Source organism: Ischnura elegans, chromosome 5, assembly GCF_921293095.1.
Source record: "Ischnura elegans chromosome 5, ioIscEleg1.1, whole genome shotgun sequence".
Lineage (NCBI taxonomy): Eukaryota > Metazoa > Arthropoda > Insecta > Odonata > Coenagrionidae > Ischnura > Ischnura elegans.
Genome location: NC_060250.1, coordinates 45256846 through 45273765, shown reverse-complemented (window position 1 = coordinate 45273765; position 16920 = coordinate 45256846). Strand labels below are relative to the sequence as shown.

The following is a 16920-nucleotide window of genomic DNA, read 5'->3' as shown; positions in this document are numbered from 1 at the left end:
ATGCTCACTCATAAGCACTGAGGTTCAGAAAACTTTTATTTTATTGCACTTTTTATGTGTGTCCATAAATATGGTAGGTAATTGGTATCTCTCTTCTCACCTTTTAGCCTGTGAATGCAATGAAAAATATTCATTTGGAGAAGAATGTGATGTTAGGACTGGTCAGTGTCTGTGCTCATTCAATCTGATTGGTGAAAAGTGTGATTACTGCCCTGAAAGATGGATTTTGGTGCCAGATGAAGGTTGTGAAGAATGTGACCTCTGCATCCATACACTACTTGATGACAGTGACACTTCTACAGTTTCACGGGTCTTGCAGGATTTGAGAGTGAGTAACGAGTTAATGAATAAAATACCCAGAAACCAGTAACAATTCGTACATTAGAGCAAATATCTGACATGTCATATTTATTTTCCTGAAATAGTAGTTGGCCAGGAAAATTTGGACAGAATTTTACCTCGTTAGAGAGATTTTGGAACTTTGGTAGAAAAAAAAATATGGTGATAAATATAGCCTCTGTGTGAATAAAAAATAGTTCAGGTAATTGTTTAACCTAGGTTCATTACTGTAAAACCTCTATGTAATGAATTTTTCAGAACTGGGAAAATAGAGACATCGTTGTAAAGGCTCCATTGTACAGATGTGCATCGTACATTGCATTGGTGCAGGATAATGAAAGGGCTCAAGTAGATTGAAGAGGTGAGCTACAAATATAGTAGCTGCAGCAGACTCTGTTGAGATTTTTTTTTCAAAGGAACAAGAAAATCTGACCCCAGTTGCTAATAAAGCATGTCCATAATGTTTAAAGCCCCTTGCCTGACAGGCTGACTCACTGAAAAATGGATAGAAATCGGCAACCACTTCCAGAAGAGCTAGAGAGCTGAAATTTTCTGTGAAGGTGGAGACTACAAACGGACAGGGGGAAAATTGGGAACACTGACTCTCAGCATCCTCATCCTAAAAATGAAATAGTCGAAATGGTGCGTGCTCTGGTTTTACCATGCACAGCTCCGGTTGATGGTCCCCTATATCTACCCAGGGAACAAAAAATGCTGCGGATGTGCATCGGATGTGCTTCGCGGTAGCTGCAGAGAAGGCGCTGCTGCAGTGCGTCTAGCACTCCCGAACTTCCCCTTTTTGCTTATCAGATGTGCTGCAAATGGGTGTCAGGTGTGCTGCACAAGCATGTCAGGAGCGCTGCGTGTCACTATAATGAAAGAGCATTATGAAAAGTGTGCCATTATCGCTTCAAAGGCATGTCCGAATCGCTGAAAATACATTCCTAATGTGCCACTAGTAATCGTCAAAAGCACTACTAAAGTATGTCAGGAGCAGCAAGAATGAATTGAAAACACAGGTTTGCAACAAATGACTTTATTAATGACTTTGCTCTTTAAAATATATTATATAACATCAGAAGGAACCTTAAACTGGACCCTCTTCATCCTCGTCCCAGTTTGTCTAAACCACTCCCCCATTTTCTTTTCAATTTTCGTTGTGCTCATGTGGGAAAGAGCTGGCTTGAGAATACATCTGAAACAAATCAAAGGAAATATCAATTTCAGCAATGAAAAACCAATTTATAAATGGAAACATTTTTGAAACATACAGTAGAACCTCGGTTATACGACCCTCACTTATACGATGACCTCACTTATACGCCGATTTTTTTTGGTCCGGTGAATAACCCCATATGAACCCATGTTTTTCCAACCTCAGTTATGAAACTCTTCACCTATACGACGACCTCGGTTATGAAACGTATTTTTCCAGTCCAATGTGATAAAATACCTCACTTGTACAACTTGTCAGAGAACTGATCTACGAGAAGATTGCGGTAGGCGCGCCGATTTTAGTCACAGGAGCGGGGGTAGTATGCGCTCATTACATAGATATGTCAATGAAGAATAATAAGTTTTAATAATGACCGATGCTGTTTATTAGATATTAATTTTAACTGCAGTAGATGATCGTTAATCCGGAATATCTATCTCTAACGGAAGATTGTCTAGAATTTTCCAAGGTTATGCTTCCCGTCGCCCAGCGAAATAACACCTAAATGAGCCGTTAAAAATCCTCGCGTACCAAAATTTTGGCTTCCAAGGTCATCCAAAAAAGATTATCGTATTTGTAGTATGGACGTAAGCTGTTGGTGATTCAACACGATGGCAAAAACAGCATGCGTGGACTCTTTCCGCGGGCTAATCCCTCATCCGCGGGACGAATTGAGCCGGAGGAAAGTTGCTTACGCGTCGCGCAGATCAAAACTGACCCAACTTGTATCTGCGGGTTTAAATGAAATATAGTTTGACCTTGACTGCCTGGTGGCAAGCGTTTATTTTTTAACTGAACGAGAGTTAGTACGAATGCCCTCGGAGAATAACTCGCGTTGTCAGTAGTAACGTAATCATTAAAGTCAAATTCAAAACGCGAGAGATAAGGCAGTTCCTTTCGACTCAGGAATGACTTATAACCATTATATCGAAGTACAAAAACAGTCTGGTGTTGTTTTCAGATATGGGGAAGCAAAATATTACGTGAAGATGAGTCACATGGCTTGTGAGTCGAAGTTCCCGGCGCTGAATTCACGGAAGAATGCCGGCAGAGAAGCTATTCCCGGTAGATTCATTCTATTATTACTAAAATGTCATGGGAAAATTCTTTTTTAGTGCGTAAACATTAGTGAGAGGGGAGATTTTTCCGGGCTCTTAATCTACTTTTGTCCATTCATCACTGACAGCAGTTGCGCGATTATTTCAAATGCTCACTTAAAAGTTTTCTAAGCACCAGAAAAGTGAACTTAGTCACGGAATATCCGGGGTACCAGTGGCGTAACTAGGAATATGCTTTGGGGGTGACAGTAGTACCTGGGGGGCAGCTTCACCCCCCACCCCTCCGAGGCAATGGGGATTTCCGTAAAATTTTAAAAAATGGCATGCCTGTAAATATATTCTACATCATTTTGGCACATAAAATTTAACTTTAAGTAGATGCAGTTGCTGTTTATCAAAGCTAGACTTGTGTTTAAATTTTTTTAAAATTTCTCTGAGGCTTTGGAGAGAGATCTATCCCCTCATCCCCCAACCATAGTTACGCCACTGCCAGGTGCTCCATATTATCTATGGCATGGTATTTAGAGGGAGGTAACCGACAGCTGGGGTCATTTGCGCCATGAGGTAAGAGAGGGAGTATAGAAACCCTGTGTTGGAATTAGCCAGGTTGTAACGATAGGCTTAACCAGGGCTTAATGTCCCATCTGCCGGACAGTGTGTTGCACTGGAAGTTCCGTCCACACTACTCTCAAGCAGGGATAGAGCCATCTCTGAAAACTTTCTGCCTCTGCTATTAACCCGGGTCCATAGGGTGTGAAGCCTTCATGATGCATTAGTGAAATTTTGCTCCCTATACCATTTTTCCGAACTGACGGCGGCTGGGTGGAAAATAGAAACTAGCCAATGAGAAGCGCTGCTCCTTCCACCCCTCCGCTCCCCTCCATCCAGCTGAACGGCGTTGCCATCCTTGGGAATAACGGTACTTTTGGGGGCGGCAGAATGAGTGCTGTGCGATCTCCAAAGATTCGGCTTGGCAACACTGCTAGCTGGAGAGCGATGTGCACTGCTCAGAGTTCGGAGAGAGACTGCGGGCTCTTCCTCACTTTCTCCTGTCGCTCTTCTGTGATTGGCTAGAAGAGTGGGTGGGTTTCGAGCACGCTCAAGGTCAGCCGCCGTCAGTTCAGAAAAATGGTATGATTACGGGGTTAATTTGAATGACTTTCCTCAGGTATTTCATTTCTTCAATCTCCAATCTGGGGTTTGCCTATAGGTGATAAAATAAATTTCCTGAAAACCGCTTTTAATGAGTCAACTTTTTTTTTTAAATTGGCTTCTCTGTGAACATTTTGTGTCATCATTCCGAAATCTCTCCAGTGTGATAGCCTTGCAGCTTAGTACCAGAAATGCTAGTCGTTCATCCCTCGGTTAAGTTTTTCAGGAATGTAAAATTATATTTCTCTTAAAGTAACACATCATCTGGTGTGTTACTTTTGAGAAAATAAGATCATTAGGCTTCAATTTCTTGCCTCCAAATGAGTAATTGCATCCTGTAAACAAAGCGGCCCCTATTGGAAAGGATTTCATGCTACATACCGAAAAACCTCACATATGAAACTTCCTCACTTATGAAACTTTTTTTTGTTTTCCGCTGAAAGTTTCATAAGTGAGGTTCTACTGTAGATTCTTGAAAAATACAAGAAGACACACACCCATAATGACGTAGCATATTTACGTTCCAATCACAATAACCCACTAAAATAAATTATAATCTCACAGAGGGAAAATGTACTTTTTAGTCATATTATTCTTGGTCACTATAATGAAAGAGCATTATGAAATTGGTCACCTACCTTTTAGTTTTCCTCCTTATCCTTTAGCTCTATGAGCACTTACTTCCTCTCTAGCAAGCACTTGCAGGTAACTATTTTTCTTAACCACGTAGTGCCACTATAGTATAACTCAAAAGACTGTATGTAGCACTGTGGCAGTGCATCCGCAACTAGTGGCTGCAGTGCTTCATACACGAGCAGCAAAGGTGCATATGACACGTTGCTCGACAACTCACTCTATGCGAGCACTGCTGAGACGCTGCTGACACGCTTCAGTTGATACGTGCTGTCCTAGAAGCGCTGACATCCTTGTGAAGTGCTGCAGCAGCTCTATTAATTTACTGGGTAGTGTCCTTGGTCCATCTTCACTTATGCCAGTTATTAGCAATGGCCTGCGTTTGGTGTGATTTTTTTTCGGTAAACTACTGGAATCCAGAATTTTTGAACTTGCACTTCCATGGAGCACCCTAAGATCCTAATGGTGTATGCAAACGTGAGAGACAAAATCATGGAAATTTTTTCTGTTGACTCCCCTTTCTTGCACAGATTAGGAAGAGCATGTAAAAACTGCTGACCCGGTTTGCTTCCTGGAAAAGTCTGAAGCCCATTTTCCAAGAGGCACACATCTGTGGCTGTGAGTAGCACAGTGGCGTGATCATGGGGCCGGGAAAGTGACCACAAAAGTTCTTTACTGACATCTTTGAGTATGTACCCTTAGTCCCAAAATTATGAATTTTGTGGGATTTAGAACAAATAAATGCCTGATAACACTGTTGGCCTCCCACCAGATATCATTACCATCCTCCATATTGGCACTTATGCATCTGATAAGCTGAATAGCTAATAGCAATGCTGAATTTAGTTGCAAGAAATCAAGTGTATATGTTACATTAAAGGGATGTGCCTAGGGTAATGTTGACTTATGAGGTGACATTGCAACTCAACATATGGCAAAATAATCTCACAAATTTTGCTTTAGAGAGAAAATTTTCCTAACTTAAGCCCATATGCACATTTCATAATATTGTAATAATTAGGGATGGGTCGAATAGTAGATTTCTCGAATTCGAATATCGAATTCGAATATTAAATCATTGCTCGAATATTCGAATACCTCGAATACTAAATGATGAATGTGAAAATGTTTGACTAGGTCGCCTATGCAGCAGGAAACCCAAGATTTTGGCGAGTAATTGTGATTGCCTTTAAAGGATTCAAACAGGAATTTAGCTGATAAATGGAATATTTTAATTTTATGTAAACAATGGGGTAGTTTCCTTCATTAAAGAAAACGAAAGGTATTGATTGTGATTCGTTACCCACCATTAGTGTATTCATAATATACAAATTATTTCGTTCTAGAAATACCGGTTTAGACTAATGGCAATGTTCAATTTTACCTCATTTGAAAAAGGCCAGATTGGCGCCTATGCGATGCCACTCCACGTGACATCACAGGGACCTAGTTTCTACACGAGAGAATCGGAGTTTTACATCGTCTGAGGTTACCAATGCATGCATGAGGCACAGAGCTCAGGGAAACATGTATTAATAATCACACAGTCTGTTTGATAAGGTATTAATAATCCTTATTTAAGCCAAGCGCTACCAGCTAGCATGGTACTCGGCTACCTGCTAGCATCCTGCGTCGTAATAGCGCTCAGAGCCTCGCCCCAAGGTCACCTCACTTGCGGCAGCGGGAACCAGAACGACGTCACGCGGAGTTTTTCCCGGCATTCATACTTACCCGTCGCGTTTTCGCGCGCTTGAAAATTTTCACTTTTAATTTAATCGCGAAAAATAGATATCGTCTTATAAAATTCTAAAAGCGTTAAATACGTACTTCAGGAGTATTAATATTTCGATTTAGGCAATAAAAAATAGTAGGAAACCACCCTATTTGAGCATTACGCCTCCTTCGTATTTCTTCTTCTTCCCGGTATTTATTTTCCTGCGCAAAATGCTTAAATAAAGTCAGAAATATGTCGTGTTTGGTCTTATTCTTTTTTAAATTACGCGCACATTACTAATATTTCAATCCAATAAAGGTGTAATAACAATTGCCGAAAGTCATTGTTAGACACCTTCCGGGCTAGTAGATGACTCATGCAGCAGTTGACCTCAAGAAAGGGGGAAATTCGAAGCAGGTAGGTAGAAAAAGGTCAGTGGGTGAGAAAAGGGGGTGGGTGCGAGACACGTTTTTATTTTTCTCGCGTAACTTGATATTTTTTGAAGCTAAGGTTTTTGTAATACAATCCCTGCGCCAGCTGGGATCTTTTGTTTGATTTCGGAGAAGAGGAAATCTCAAGAGTGGGTGAGGCAAATGCTGAATGGAGGGGGATAGCAGATCGTGGGAAATGCGCCAATGCCACTATCCCACGGCACTGAGTTCCTCCCTATGGTAGTTTCATCTCCTGGGGAAGATTCAAAATAAGTGCCTGTCATTATTAGCCACAAAGGACACACGGCAAACACCTCCTCTCATTTTATCAAAAGATGTATGCGGGAAAATGGTCAGTAGGGAGAAAGAGGGAAGGGTGAAACACGATTCTATTATTTTCTGGTAACTTGATATTTTTTTCAAAGCTGAGGTCTTCGTAATACGATCCCTGCACGAGCAGGGACCTTTTTTTTGTTTTCGGGGAAGAGGAAATCGTCTGAGGGGGTGGGGCGAACGCTGAATGGATGGGGATAGCGGATCGTGGGAAATGCGCCAATGTTGCTATCCCACGGAACTGAGGTTCTCCTGATAGGGGACACCTGGGATTTTCGGATTTTTTTCATCGGATCAATTTCGGTTCCCCACGTCGAACTCTTTTCACCGCTCGAACCCGTGAATTTGATGTATTTCGTCAGCTTGCCTAAAACGGCGCTGCATGCACTAGATGACTAGAGTTCTCATTTTTCCGAGTCAACTACCAACGACGTGCAAGCGACAGTGTATGACGCGAAATTCAAAGTATTCGAGGTATTCGAGACGGTACCTTTGGCATAACTATTCGAGATCTCGAATATCGAATACTTTCTATTATTCGAGGTATTCGAGTATTCGCGGATACTATTCGCACATCTCTAGTAATAATATATGGTTGGGTATGGAGGGATCATCTCCATGCATCAAGTATGGGAATGACCCAGGACTAGGACTGTGTTATTCGTAGGTTATCATAAAATACTACTAAATGGATATTCGTTGTAAAGACGTTTTATTGTACAGAATGATTCAGCCACCATTTGGTGAATTGAGTCAACCCACCCTTATTCAATTTATTTTTATTCATATGACTTCATCTAATAAACTAAGTTTCATAGGATAGTTGAAATAAACTCAAATTATCTTTTTTAGGGCTTAAAAGACGGATATCTTGCCAATCAAAAGATAACATTCATCAATGAAACTGCCACCGAATTATTACCATTGGTAGCATCATTTACTCTCCCTCGTAATAATATTTCTACTATTGTTGATGATGTTATTAGCCTGAAGGAAGGATCATCAGGGTTAAGTAGAAAGGTAAGTTTTGATTTTTAGCTGGCAAATCTTTATTTAATATTGTGCTCATTTCCGAAGTTAATAACTTAATTATATATATTGTGGCGGAACATGAAAACGCCACCTATTTTACTGGGTGGGGAGGGCATCAATGGTCCCGAGTACGGAATGATCGAACGATTATTGAGTACTTTGAAACATAAAAAAAATATATTTTCCACTTCAGACATAGCATACACACACACTTATTGAAATTAAATACCCTGATGAGAATGAGGTGAATGAAAAGTGCACAAGATGATATGGTTCAATTGCCCCCCCTCCAAAAGAAATACAAAAAAGCAACAATTTGTGATTGGTAGAATTCGTGGGCCGAGTTTACAATTTGCCCAAATTAAGTTTTTAGGCTGCTCTCGTGGTAACACTGAATCAGATTTCTGACAAGGAGTCAACAGTTTGGTGATTACATACGGCGCACCGGGATAGAGAGAAAGAACCCAATTATTTTGGCTACACAGTTTGGGGATTAAATCGGGTCTGGGCGAACGAGCACGGGGACGGGTCGCTGACTGCGACGTTCTTACGGTTTCGTCGGAGCCTTGAGCAGTAGGAGCCGTCGATGATGCGACACGTTGGACCCCAAATGTCCGTGGGATCGGGGGCTGTCTTCCTCCCGACCTCTGGGCGTTGGTCCTGCCTGTCGCTCGTCTGCAATCTTGCTCTCCGCTGCTGGCTACCTCCGTAGACAATCTCGTCCCGCTAACTGCACTCTTTGGGTACACCCAGAAAAATGACGACCAATCTGGCACGTCATCAATCCCTTTCTGCGTCGATCAGGATAGCGTTTCTCGCCCGTCGACCAAACTAGAATTTCTCGCCCGTCGACCAAACTAGAATTTCTCGCTTGGAGGCTCTCTCCGTCCGCCGCTTTATAGTGATATTGGAGGGGGATGATACACAGGGGATGGGTTTTTTGGGACAGGAGGGGTTACACTTGGGCCTCACTGTTGGGTGGGGCAACCACCGGTCCGAGCTGACCAAACGCTGAACATTTGTGAGTCACTTTTACCTCATGCCCGGGGCATGACACACTATTACGCACACACTCAGACATACCCACGCTCATCCACACATATGTGATCATCCCCTACTCGGGTCATTACATAACGAGAGAAAATACGTGACATATGGTCGGTATGTCACAATATATTTATAAATATTTCTTATACTTTTTCAGACAAAATTTTTGAGTGGGAAATTGAAAAAATTGGAACAAGATGAAATGAATTTGAACTTGGAAGTGATGGAAGCAGAAATGGAGATAAGAAAAACTGTATCACAAATAAATGAAACTGTGATGAAAACCAAAAGTCTAACATTCCATATTATTGAAACAGGTAATTTTTTATTATTACTGAATTTAAAGTTCATGTTTTATATAATTGTTACAGTAAAACCTCCGTAAAACGAATTTTTTGTGACCAGAAAAATCTTCGGAGTATGGAGGTAATTTGTAGGTTGCACCTTCACAGGGACGTACAAGTTTTCTGTGTAATTTACAATGCAAGTGGAGAAATTTCTCAGTCTTGCTTCATTCACCATAAAAACCATTATTATTATTATTATTATTGCCATAAAATGTACATACAATGATGAAGTCAGGTGGAGCAAATTAGTTACCATGAGTAAAAACGTGGCAGTTGGCAATGCACTGAGGTCACAATAGCAATCTCAGATGATAATGTATTCATGATGCCTTCATAGAATCTGAATACGATAGGTATTCTGCAGGCATACCCATTCATTTGTGCCAAAACATGGCACCATCCTCAAGGATGCCGGGTAATTTTTGAATCCATTCCTTGTCGCCGTCCATCCAGTAATTACCTCCTCATTCAGCATACTCCCGATTATCTGGGCTAATGATGGGGAGAGGCAGCACGAATAATCAGAAAATATGAATATAATCCAAACTTTCACTTTAATTTCATGTAATTTTCGTAATTCAAATAAATGAAGCAATTGAATATTGTTTATTCGCATTGTCTGTTATTTTAGATTGCTTTCCGGAATCATTAAGAGCTTTCTTTTTCCGACCGCGTTCTTCTTAGCACCATAAACGAGATTATACTCGCATTCCTACTGCACTGTGTAATACCTGGTTCCTGAAAACCATGCATCCGTGGCTGCGAGATCATGGATTCAGAGAAGTGGTTTGCACGAATGCTTCAAAACCGCTGTGCGAGGTCGGAAACGACACTGTCAACCGCGTATTTACATCTCGCACAAGTTGTCCGAGATGCAATTGCTGCGGGATGCAGATCCGTGATCACTGAGCACAATTGCACCCCGCAATGCTTGGAAAACAGAAATACAGAGCTCCTGTGAGGACAACAGTCGGACAATAACACCATCACGCAGCAGCAGTTATAGGAAGCCAGGACTTATGGCACATTGTCTTTGCACGCGAGTGCCCGGCTATGACTCATGCTATCTCTACTTCTGCTTGCCTTGCTGCTTTCACTTCTACTTCCTATCCAGTTTGACCTTGACTCGCCGAGGCGTAAACATGCCCAACTGCGACAAAATCTCCGGTTCTCTTTGACCCTATTCAACCACATGTTAGGCCACAGCAATAATTGAGTATTAGCAATGTGAAATATGCAATTAAAGATCATAAATAACATTTTTCATGATTTACGATTGGTTAACCTTTGAGGAATCTTCAAAAATTAATCAAGAGTTTATTCCCACTGCTGATTGTCGTCAGGGCTGCTACAGCAGATGTCCAAGCAGACTTGATACATTACTTGTCAGCAAGGAAATAAAACAATACCATTTTACCAAAGCAATCTTGATAAAAATAATAAGTCTAGTAAAGCCTTGCATTAAAATGCAAGTGTCCTGGTAAAGATTGCGGAAAACATCAAAAAAGTGTAAAACTTATGAATGGATAAGCCGCAACATGGATTAACCGCAGCCTATAATCGGGAGTCTGATGTACTTGAAGAAAATTTTTTACGCCAGATTTGCCCTTTTTGAGTCCTTTGCGGAACATCTCTCGTATTAATGTTTGCCGTTTGCGGGCCAAAATTGTTGAACTGGAATAATTTGTCACTATAGATCTTTCACATGAGTGAAATATGTCTTACATTAGCTATTAAGAGAAAGAAAATGCGTAAAAAAACCTGATCCAACTCCTTTTCCCATCATTTGTGACACTATAAGGACCTCTGTCTAAACCAAGGAGACTAGTGTGGATCTTTGTTCTGAGAGATAATACATTTCATTTTTTATATCAAAGCACCTATGTTACATCGATGTGGATTCCTCATAAACAATCAACATCAACCTGTCAGTGTACTGTTAACATAGATATTACAAGGTTTTAACGTTCATCAACATTGATCAACAAGAGATTCATGGCTTCAGAAACCCCATGCAGGCAATTGAGTCTTTATAGTACAAATGTGCTATTTATGTACTTTCACAAACTGCATGGTTGTACATGTGCATAATGCACATTTAGTGTGCATTGGCACTGCTTTGGTATAATCTCTTCTATTAAGGACCATTACCAGCCCTGGAATTTTATGAATTATTGTCTTCCCTACAGATTCAAAATATATCAAAGAGGCTCAAAGAATTTTAAGTAACATTGAAGACATTGATTTTAGTGAAATCAAAAATTTATTTGCAAATGAATTGATTAAATGCAAAAAAGACTTAGACAATGTGAAGAACCTGGTGAGGTCAGCAGATAACCAGACTTCAATACTAAAAAAAATGAAGAATGGGGTTGCCACTCTAAATGATAAGCTGGATGATTTGAAAAAGGAAAGCACCAAATCTGAAGAGACCCTCAAAAAAGCCATGCATTTGATTGGTGAAATGGGGTAAGTATATTTCTGGTCTTACATATCTCTTTCCCTTCTATCCTGCCTGAAATCAACTACCATTCTTCAACGAGTTAAATACCCTCTTGCCTCAGCGGTGGACCTATTTTTCTACAATATGTGATGTTTACAAAGGTTGTGGCATTGAAGTGGACATGAAATACATTGTTCTATTTCTAATTATTCAAAGTATGCTGGTCAAATGTTAATTTTAATAAGCATACCTACAGTCCGGCCGCCGAGAGTTGTCCGTTGACAGCTAGAAGGGGTAGGGGGCAATGTTGCCAGGTCAGAAAGGGAAACGCCCACCTCACATGTAAACAAAAGGGTTCCGTGAAGAAAGGAGCCGGAAGGGACGACGGGCGTGAAGGGCCATGACCACCTAGATACTCAGTATCTAGGTGGTCATGGCCCTTCCATGGTACTTCCATGACCACCTAGATACTCAGATACTATGAGTATCTAGGTGGTCATGGAAGGGCCAACGGAAGAGTCGCGGTCAGCATTACCTTTTTATCCTTTACTTTTCTACTACTCTGCCCTCACTGAGAAAAATAGCGATCGCGCCAATATCACGTATTGCCCTCAAAAGAACTGGTAATTGAAGTAAAATATAGAAAAATGCTGCTAATTTAAATGCCGGAGTGTAAATGATAACTCTAGGAAAAAAAACAATCATAGAAAGGACTCCAGTGAACCAAATGCAGTTTCTGATTTGACATTAAATAAAGCAAGTAATTTTCCTTCTATTCTTTTTATCCTATGCTTTTAAAACGAAACATAATTGAGAAATTGAAATACTTCCGCCGAAAGTGCTGAGAAGTTTTCGTGAAAAGCGTTGGAAAAAGCACAAGTAACTATCCAGAACACCACCACACACAGAAACACCACCACAGCAACACCTACAGCACAGTGAACTAAGAACGCACGCAAGAGCAAAGAGACAATCTATGGAAAGTTCTGTTTCGGTGATTCATTAGCATGTGACAACGTTGCTTGACTAAGCGAGGGTGTGAGGTGCGTTTGGGGGACAGCGATTGGCTGCAAACCGTTTTGGCAAAGGGTTCCCCACCCCTTCTTCTGAGCTGTCAACGGACAACTCTCGGCGGCCGGACTGTAAATGGACATTTAATCTCTTAAGTTCATTCTTTTCTCCGGGAGATGCTGAAGAAAACGTTCAATTTTACAAAGAGGTCTGTTGCTGCGGTGGCACGGCCATGATTTTCACTCCACCCTTCCTCCTTTTCTTCAGGTGGCATCATAGACTTTCACATAGTTTTTCTTCTTGCAGTCTTTGCAAGGATTATTTTCTGGTTACATGAAAAGGTTTCAATAGTAAGGCTTCTCAAGTGCCCTTGTTTTGTACGATTAGAATTCATTTTGAGCTAAACAGAAATTATTTGAGGAGCTTCAGCACTTGCAGATGAATTAATTCCTTTATGCAAGATAACGCTGTTTTCCATGGTGATTTGGTGTTTATCTGATTTTGTAAAAATCCAATAAACACCTACTCTATTTATGTATTTATATTTTCCTACATTGGCTGAAAACCTTCTCTAATGAATAGGCGATAAGCTTACAGCAAAAGCCAACTGATTTTGTGTATCAAAACTCATACTTCTCATAAAAACTGCGTTAGTTTGCCAACTGTAATTATTAATGCCCTCTGGAAGGAAATGTTGGCCTGAATTTTGGTAAATCCCCAAGCAGATATTTTTTCCACTAATTTGCAGTAGCATAATTATGTGTGCATGGTGGATCTCCTTAACCATTGTTAGCATCATAAATGCTTTGTGGTTCCCTTATGACATATGTGGGGGTGGATTTAGGGAGGGTCACTGCGGTCATGACCCCCCCCCCCAAGTTTTATCAAAAATTATAATTTTTATTAGTTTAACCCATTATTGCATAGCGTCCGATATACCGAACGTGTCCATGTCTCACATAAACGCTTCTCAAGTCATTAAATTCAATGACTCAACTAAAATATTAGTGGGGGGGTGAAGACAGACATCCATTTAAACTTATACAGTATTAAAATGTGGCTCAAGTCAACTGGAGCCCATAAAAAAATAAAATACACCCGTCCGATGCATCGGACGCTATGCACTAATGGGTTAATAGTTTTTGTGTCCTTGTAAAGGAGTAAAGGGAGTGTGAATACAAGTGCATGACTACAATATCCAAAGATGAGAGAAGTTTGAGTTGTATGTATTGTAGAGCGTAGCACTCCCTACTGTAAACACGCCCCAGGGGTATTCCATACTCCCCAGACCCATGTCATGACCTCCCCCCCCAAATTTGATATTGAATCCTCCCCTGGACTTATGTATATGTACCCTCTTGCTACACTTATAAAATATTGTGGTTATGAAGGCCAAAAAAAGTTGTGGTAACATAATAATGCATGTTATATATTGATGACGCATAATTGAAATTAAGCTAGGCCTCATTGAAATTTTGAAATATGCTAACATATTTAAAACACCTTGCTGCTCTTATATTTGTGCTTGTAAGGTAACTTTTTGACTTGTTTGAAAAGTGAAATGAATTCTAAATTTTTTTTACAGAATTCCTAGAGTTACAGATAAAACAAGCATATTAATGAACCTTTCAAATGAAGCCAATTCTGTTCTAACTGAGGCTCAACTTTATTTGAAAAATTCCACTGAAATATGGAATGCAATTGGAAGCAGTAATGAAAATCTGAGTAAGTATTTATCGGTGCTATCCATAAAATCGTCTTTGATTCTAAATGATTTACAGGTCCTGAAATACTGAATTGTTGAACAAGAAAAGTTAAATTTTTTGCATTTTACTCAAGTATAATTATTGATTAATTAGGTGTATAGAGAGATGCAGGTATTGATAAGAAAATAGATACTTTAGTTCATTTGGAATTGGCAATACTGGAAAAATTTTGCACGACTGTCAGTTCGGAAAAAAAACTTTGATGGCATCATACTGGTTCAATGGCTCTTCTGATTTTTTCCACTGGTATTTTCATCTGAGCCAGTGTTATCTCTTGAAATATAATTTTCTTCTGAACTTTGGGTTTTGTCTGAACTGCTTTTTAATGAACCTTTTTCCTACTGATTATTATAAGCTAACTGCATCCGTTTTTTACCATCATGAAGGGATTTTTGCTGAAATTTTTACTGGACCTAATTTTTAAAATTTTTTTATGAAGAAACCTTCCTTTCCTTATTTTGTTGTAGGGTATTTCTTAGACCAAAGGTTTGAAACCTCTTTTGAGGACATGGTCCTGGCACTAATATAAAAATTGATTAATACTACAGTATACTCTCGTTTATATCAACAATTTTATCGCAAGTTTGTTATTATAATGAAGTAAAGTCACGGTCCCGACGAAAGTGGTATGTTAATATATATGCTACAAGAAACGATATTACAACATTTTTAATGTTGAAAAATTATTGACCTAAGTTACTGTCCTAATAATATCAAAGAAGAAAATGATGGAAGTTTGATGCTCACACAGTGAGATCTAAAATATCTGCTTAGCAACAAATCACTAACCTTTGCTGTACTCCCCATACCCGAGAATTTTAGAATGTCTGGTAACAGTTCGGTAGCTGAGTGGTGAGAGCATTAATTGCAAAACTGAATGTTCCATGATTTGTCTTTTGCTAAGATTAACTTTTTACGTACACTTTTAACCATTATGGTTTATTCGTTCAGCAATTTAGTTTGGTACTATGCATTATTGTTCCTTTTTTTAATACAGGCATTATTCATATTAGTAACTTTTTAATGCTTTATCTATGATATTTAGTTTAGAAAATGCTTGTTTTATTTTCAGATATAATGAAGGAAAAGCTGACCCAGATGATAAGCATAATTGAAAACAGAACATCTTCAAATGAAGAGGGAATGAAAGGATTGAGTGAGGTTGTCGATTCAGCTAAGGCTCATGTGATTGCTCTCATTGAAAAGGTTTGTTTGGTTAATTTTGTGTTTTTAGTGACTACATCCTATTTGCATCCAACATATTCACTTGCAAGGGTATTAATAATCATAGTCCTAGTAATCTATGTTTTCTGCTAACTTGTCAAAAGAGATATTGGCTATCATGAGAAATGGTTGTATCAGAAAATGGTCAATTCAAAATTACTAGTATGTATTAAATAAGGATGGTCCCTAGCTTGTTATTGTTTCATTCTGATGCTATTAGGTTCTTGATTTCAAGTTAATTGATATCATTTTTTAAGAACATTATTGAAGGATGAGTTGGTTCCATTTTTTTTTCAGTTTCGATTCTGGCTTGGTTTCTGGCATCAGTTCTTGGTCCCCATTCTCGGTTCTGCTTCTCCATCTACTATTATTTCCTTTGATAGCTTATTTTTCTTAAGATTTTAATGATTTTCATGGGGTTGCTTTGAGAAGAGAGAAATATAAAGCATAAATGTCTCTGGTAAAAATAAACTTCTTGGTGGAGTGTATCCTAACACTCCAGCAAGGGTGGTAGCCATGCATTCTCAGCCTTGGCCTACATTGTGAATATTAGGAGTGTATTCTAGAATATTTGCAGGTAAACTATTTCCAACCATGGAGTATATGGCAAGGGTAGCCGTATTTTTTTCATATTATATTTACATCACCACAACTTATAATTTCTCTCTTTGTGTAGTACATTGTGTCTCTTTGTATACCTTTAATCATTACCCATGTAGTAAGGATTTCATGGCCTTAAATAATGTCTTCATATTATAATTCACATGGAGCGTAGTGATAGGAAAAACTTTTTTTTTAATTTTGCTTTCATTGAATTTTATTTTACCTGGAAAGGCATGTTATTTAATTATTTATGTTCATGTTACTCCATTAAAAAAACTGATATTTTACCTTTTCTTCGGATAATTTCAAAAATGAGGTCTGTAAAATCACTACTCAACTCTCATGGTCTATATAGTCTCAAGCACGTAAATCTCTGGGATTCGTTATATTAATGAACTAATAAAGAAGTTGACAGAATGTAATAATTTCATCTAAAAGATATTGCAAGTATCTCCACGAGCTCCAGTAACTATAATTTTTCTAGCCACTAGTTGCTGACGTTGCCTATCTCTGGCCTAGGGGGATATTGAACCTAAATCTGACCCATTTTCATGAATTCGTCAATTGTTAA

The 16920-nt window shown here is 39.3% G+C and overlaps 1 protein-coding gene across 1 annotated transcript in view; it reads left to right on the top strand.

The window, feature by feature from the left end:
* The window catches only part of LOC124158797 (laminin subunit alpha-like), a 129280-nt gene that overhangs the window by 80487 nt on the left and 31873 nt on the right, over positions 1-16920 (top strand). Inside the window, exons 36-41 of the mRNA XM_046534115.1 lie at positions 108-328; positions 7729-7896; positions 9113-9272; positions 11492-11771; positions 14342-14481; positions 15595-15728. Of these exons, the coding sequence (XP_046390071.1) occupies positions 108-328; positions 7729-7896; positions 9113-9272; positions 11492-11771; positions 14342-14481; positions 15595-15728 (1103 nt within the window). The remainder of the gene's footprint in view (positions 1-107; positions 329-7728; positions 7897-9112; positions 9273-11491; positions 11772-14341; positions 14482-15594; positions 15729-16920) is intronic.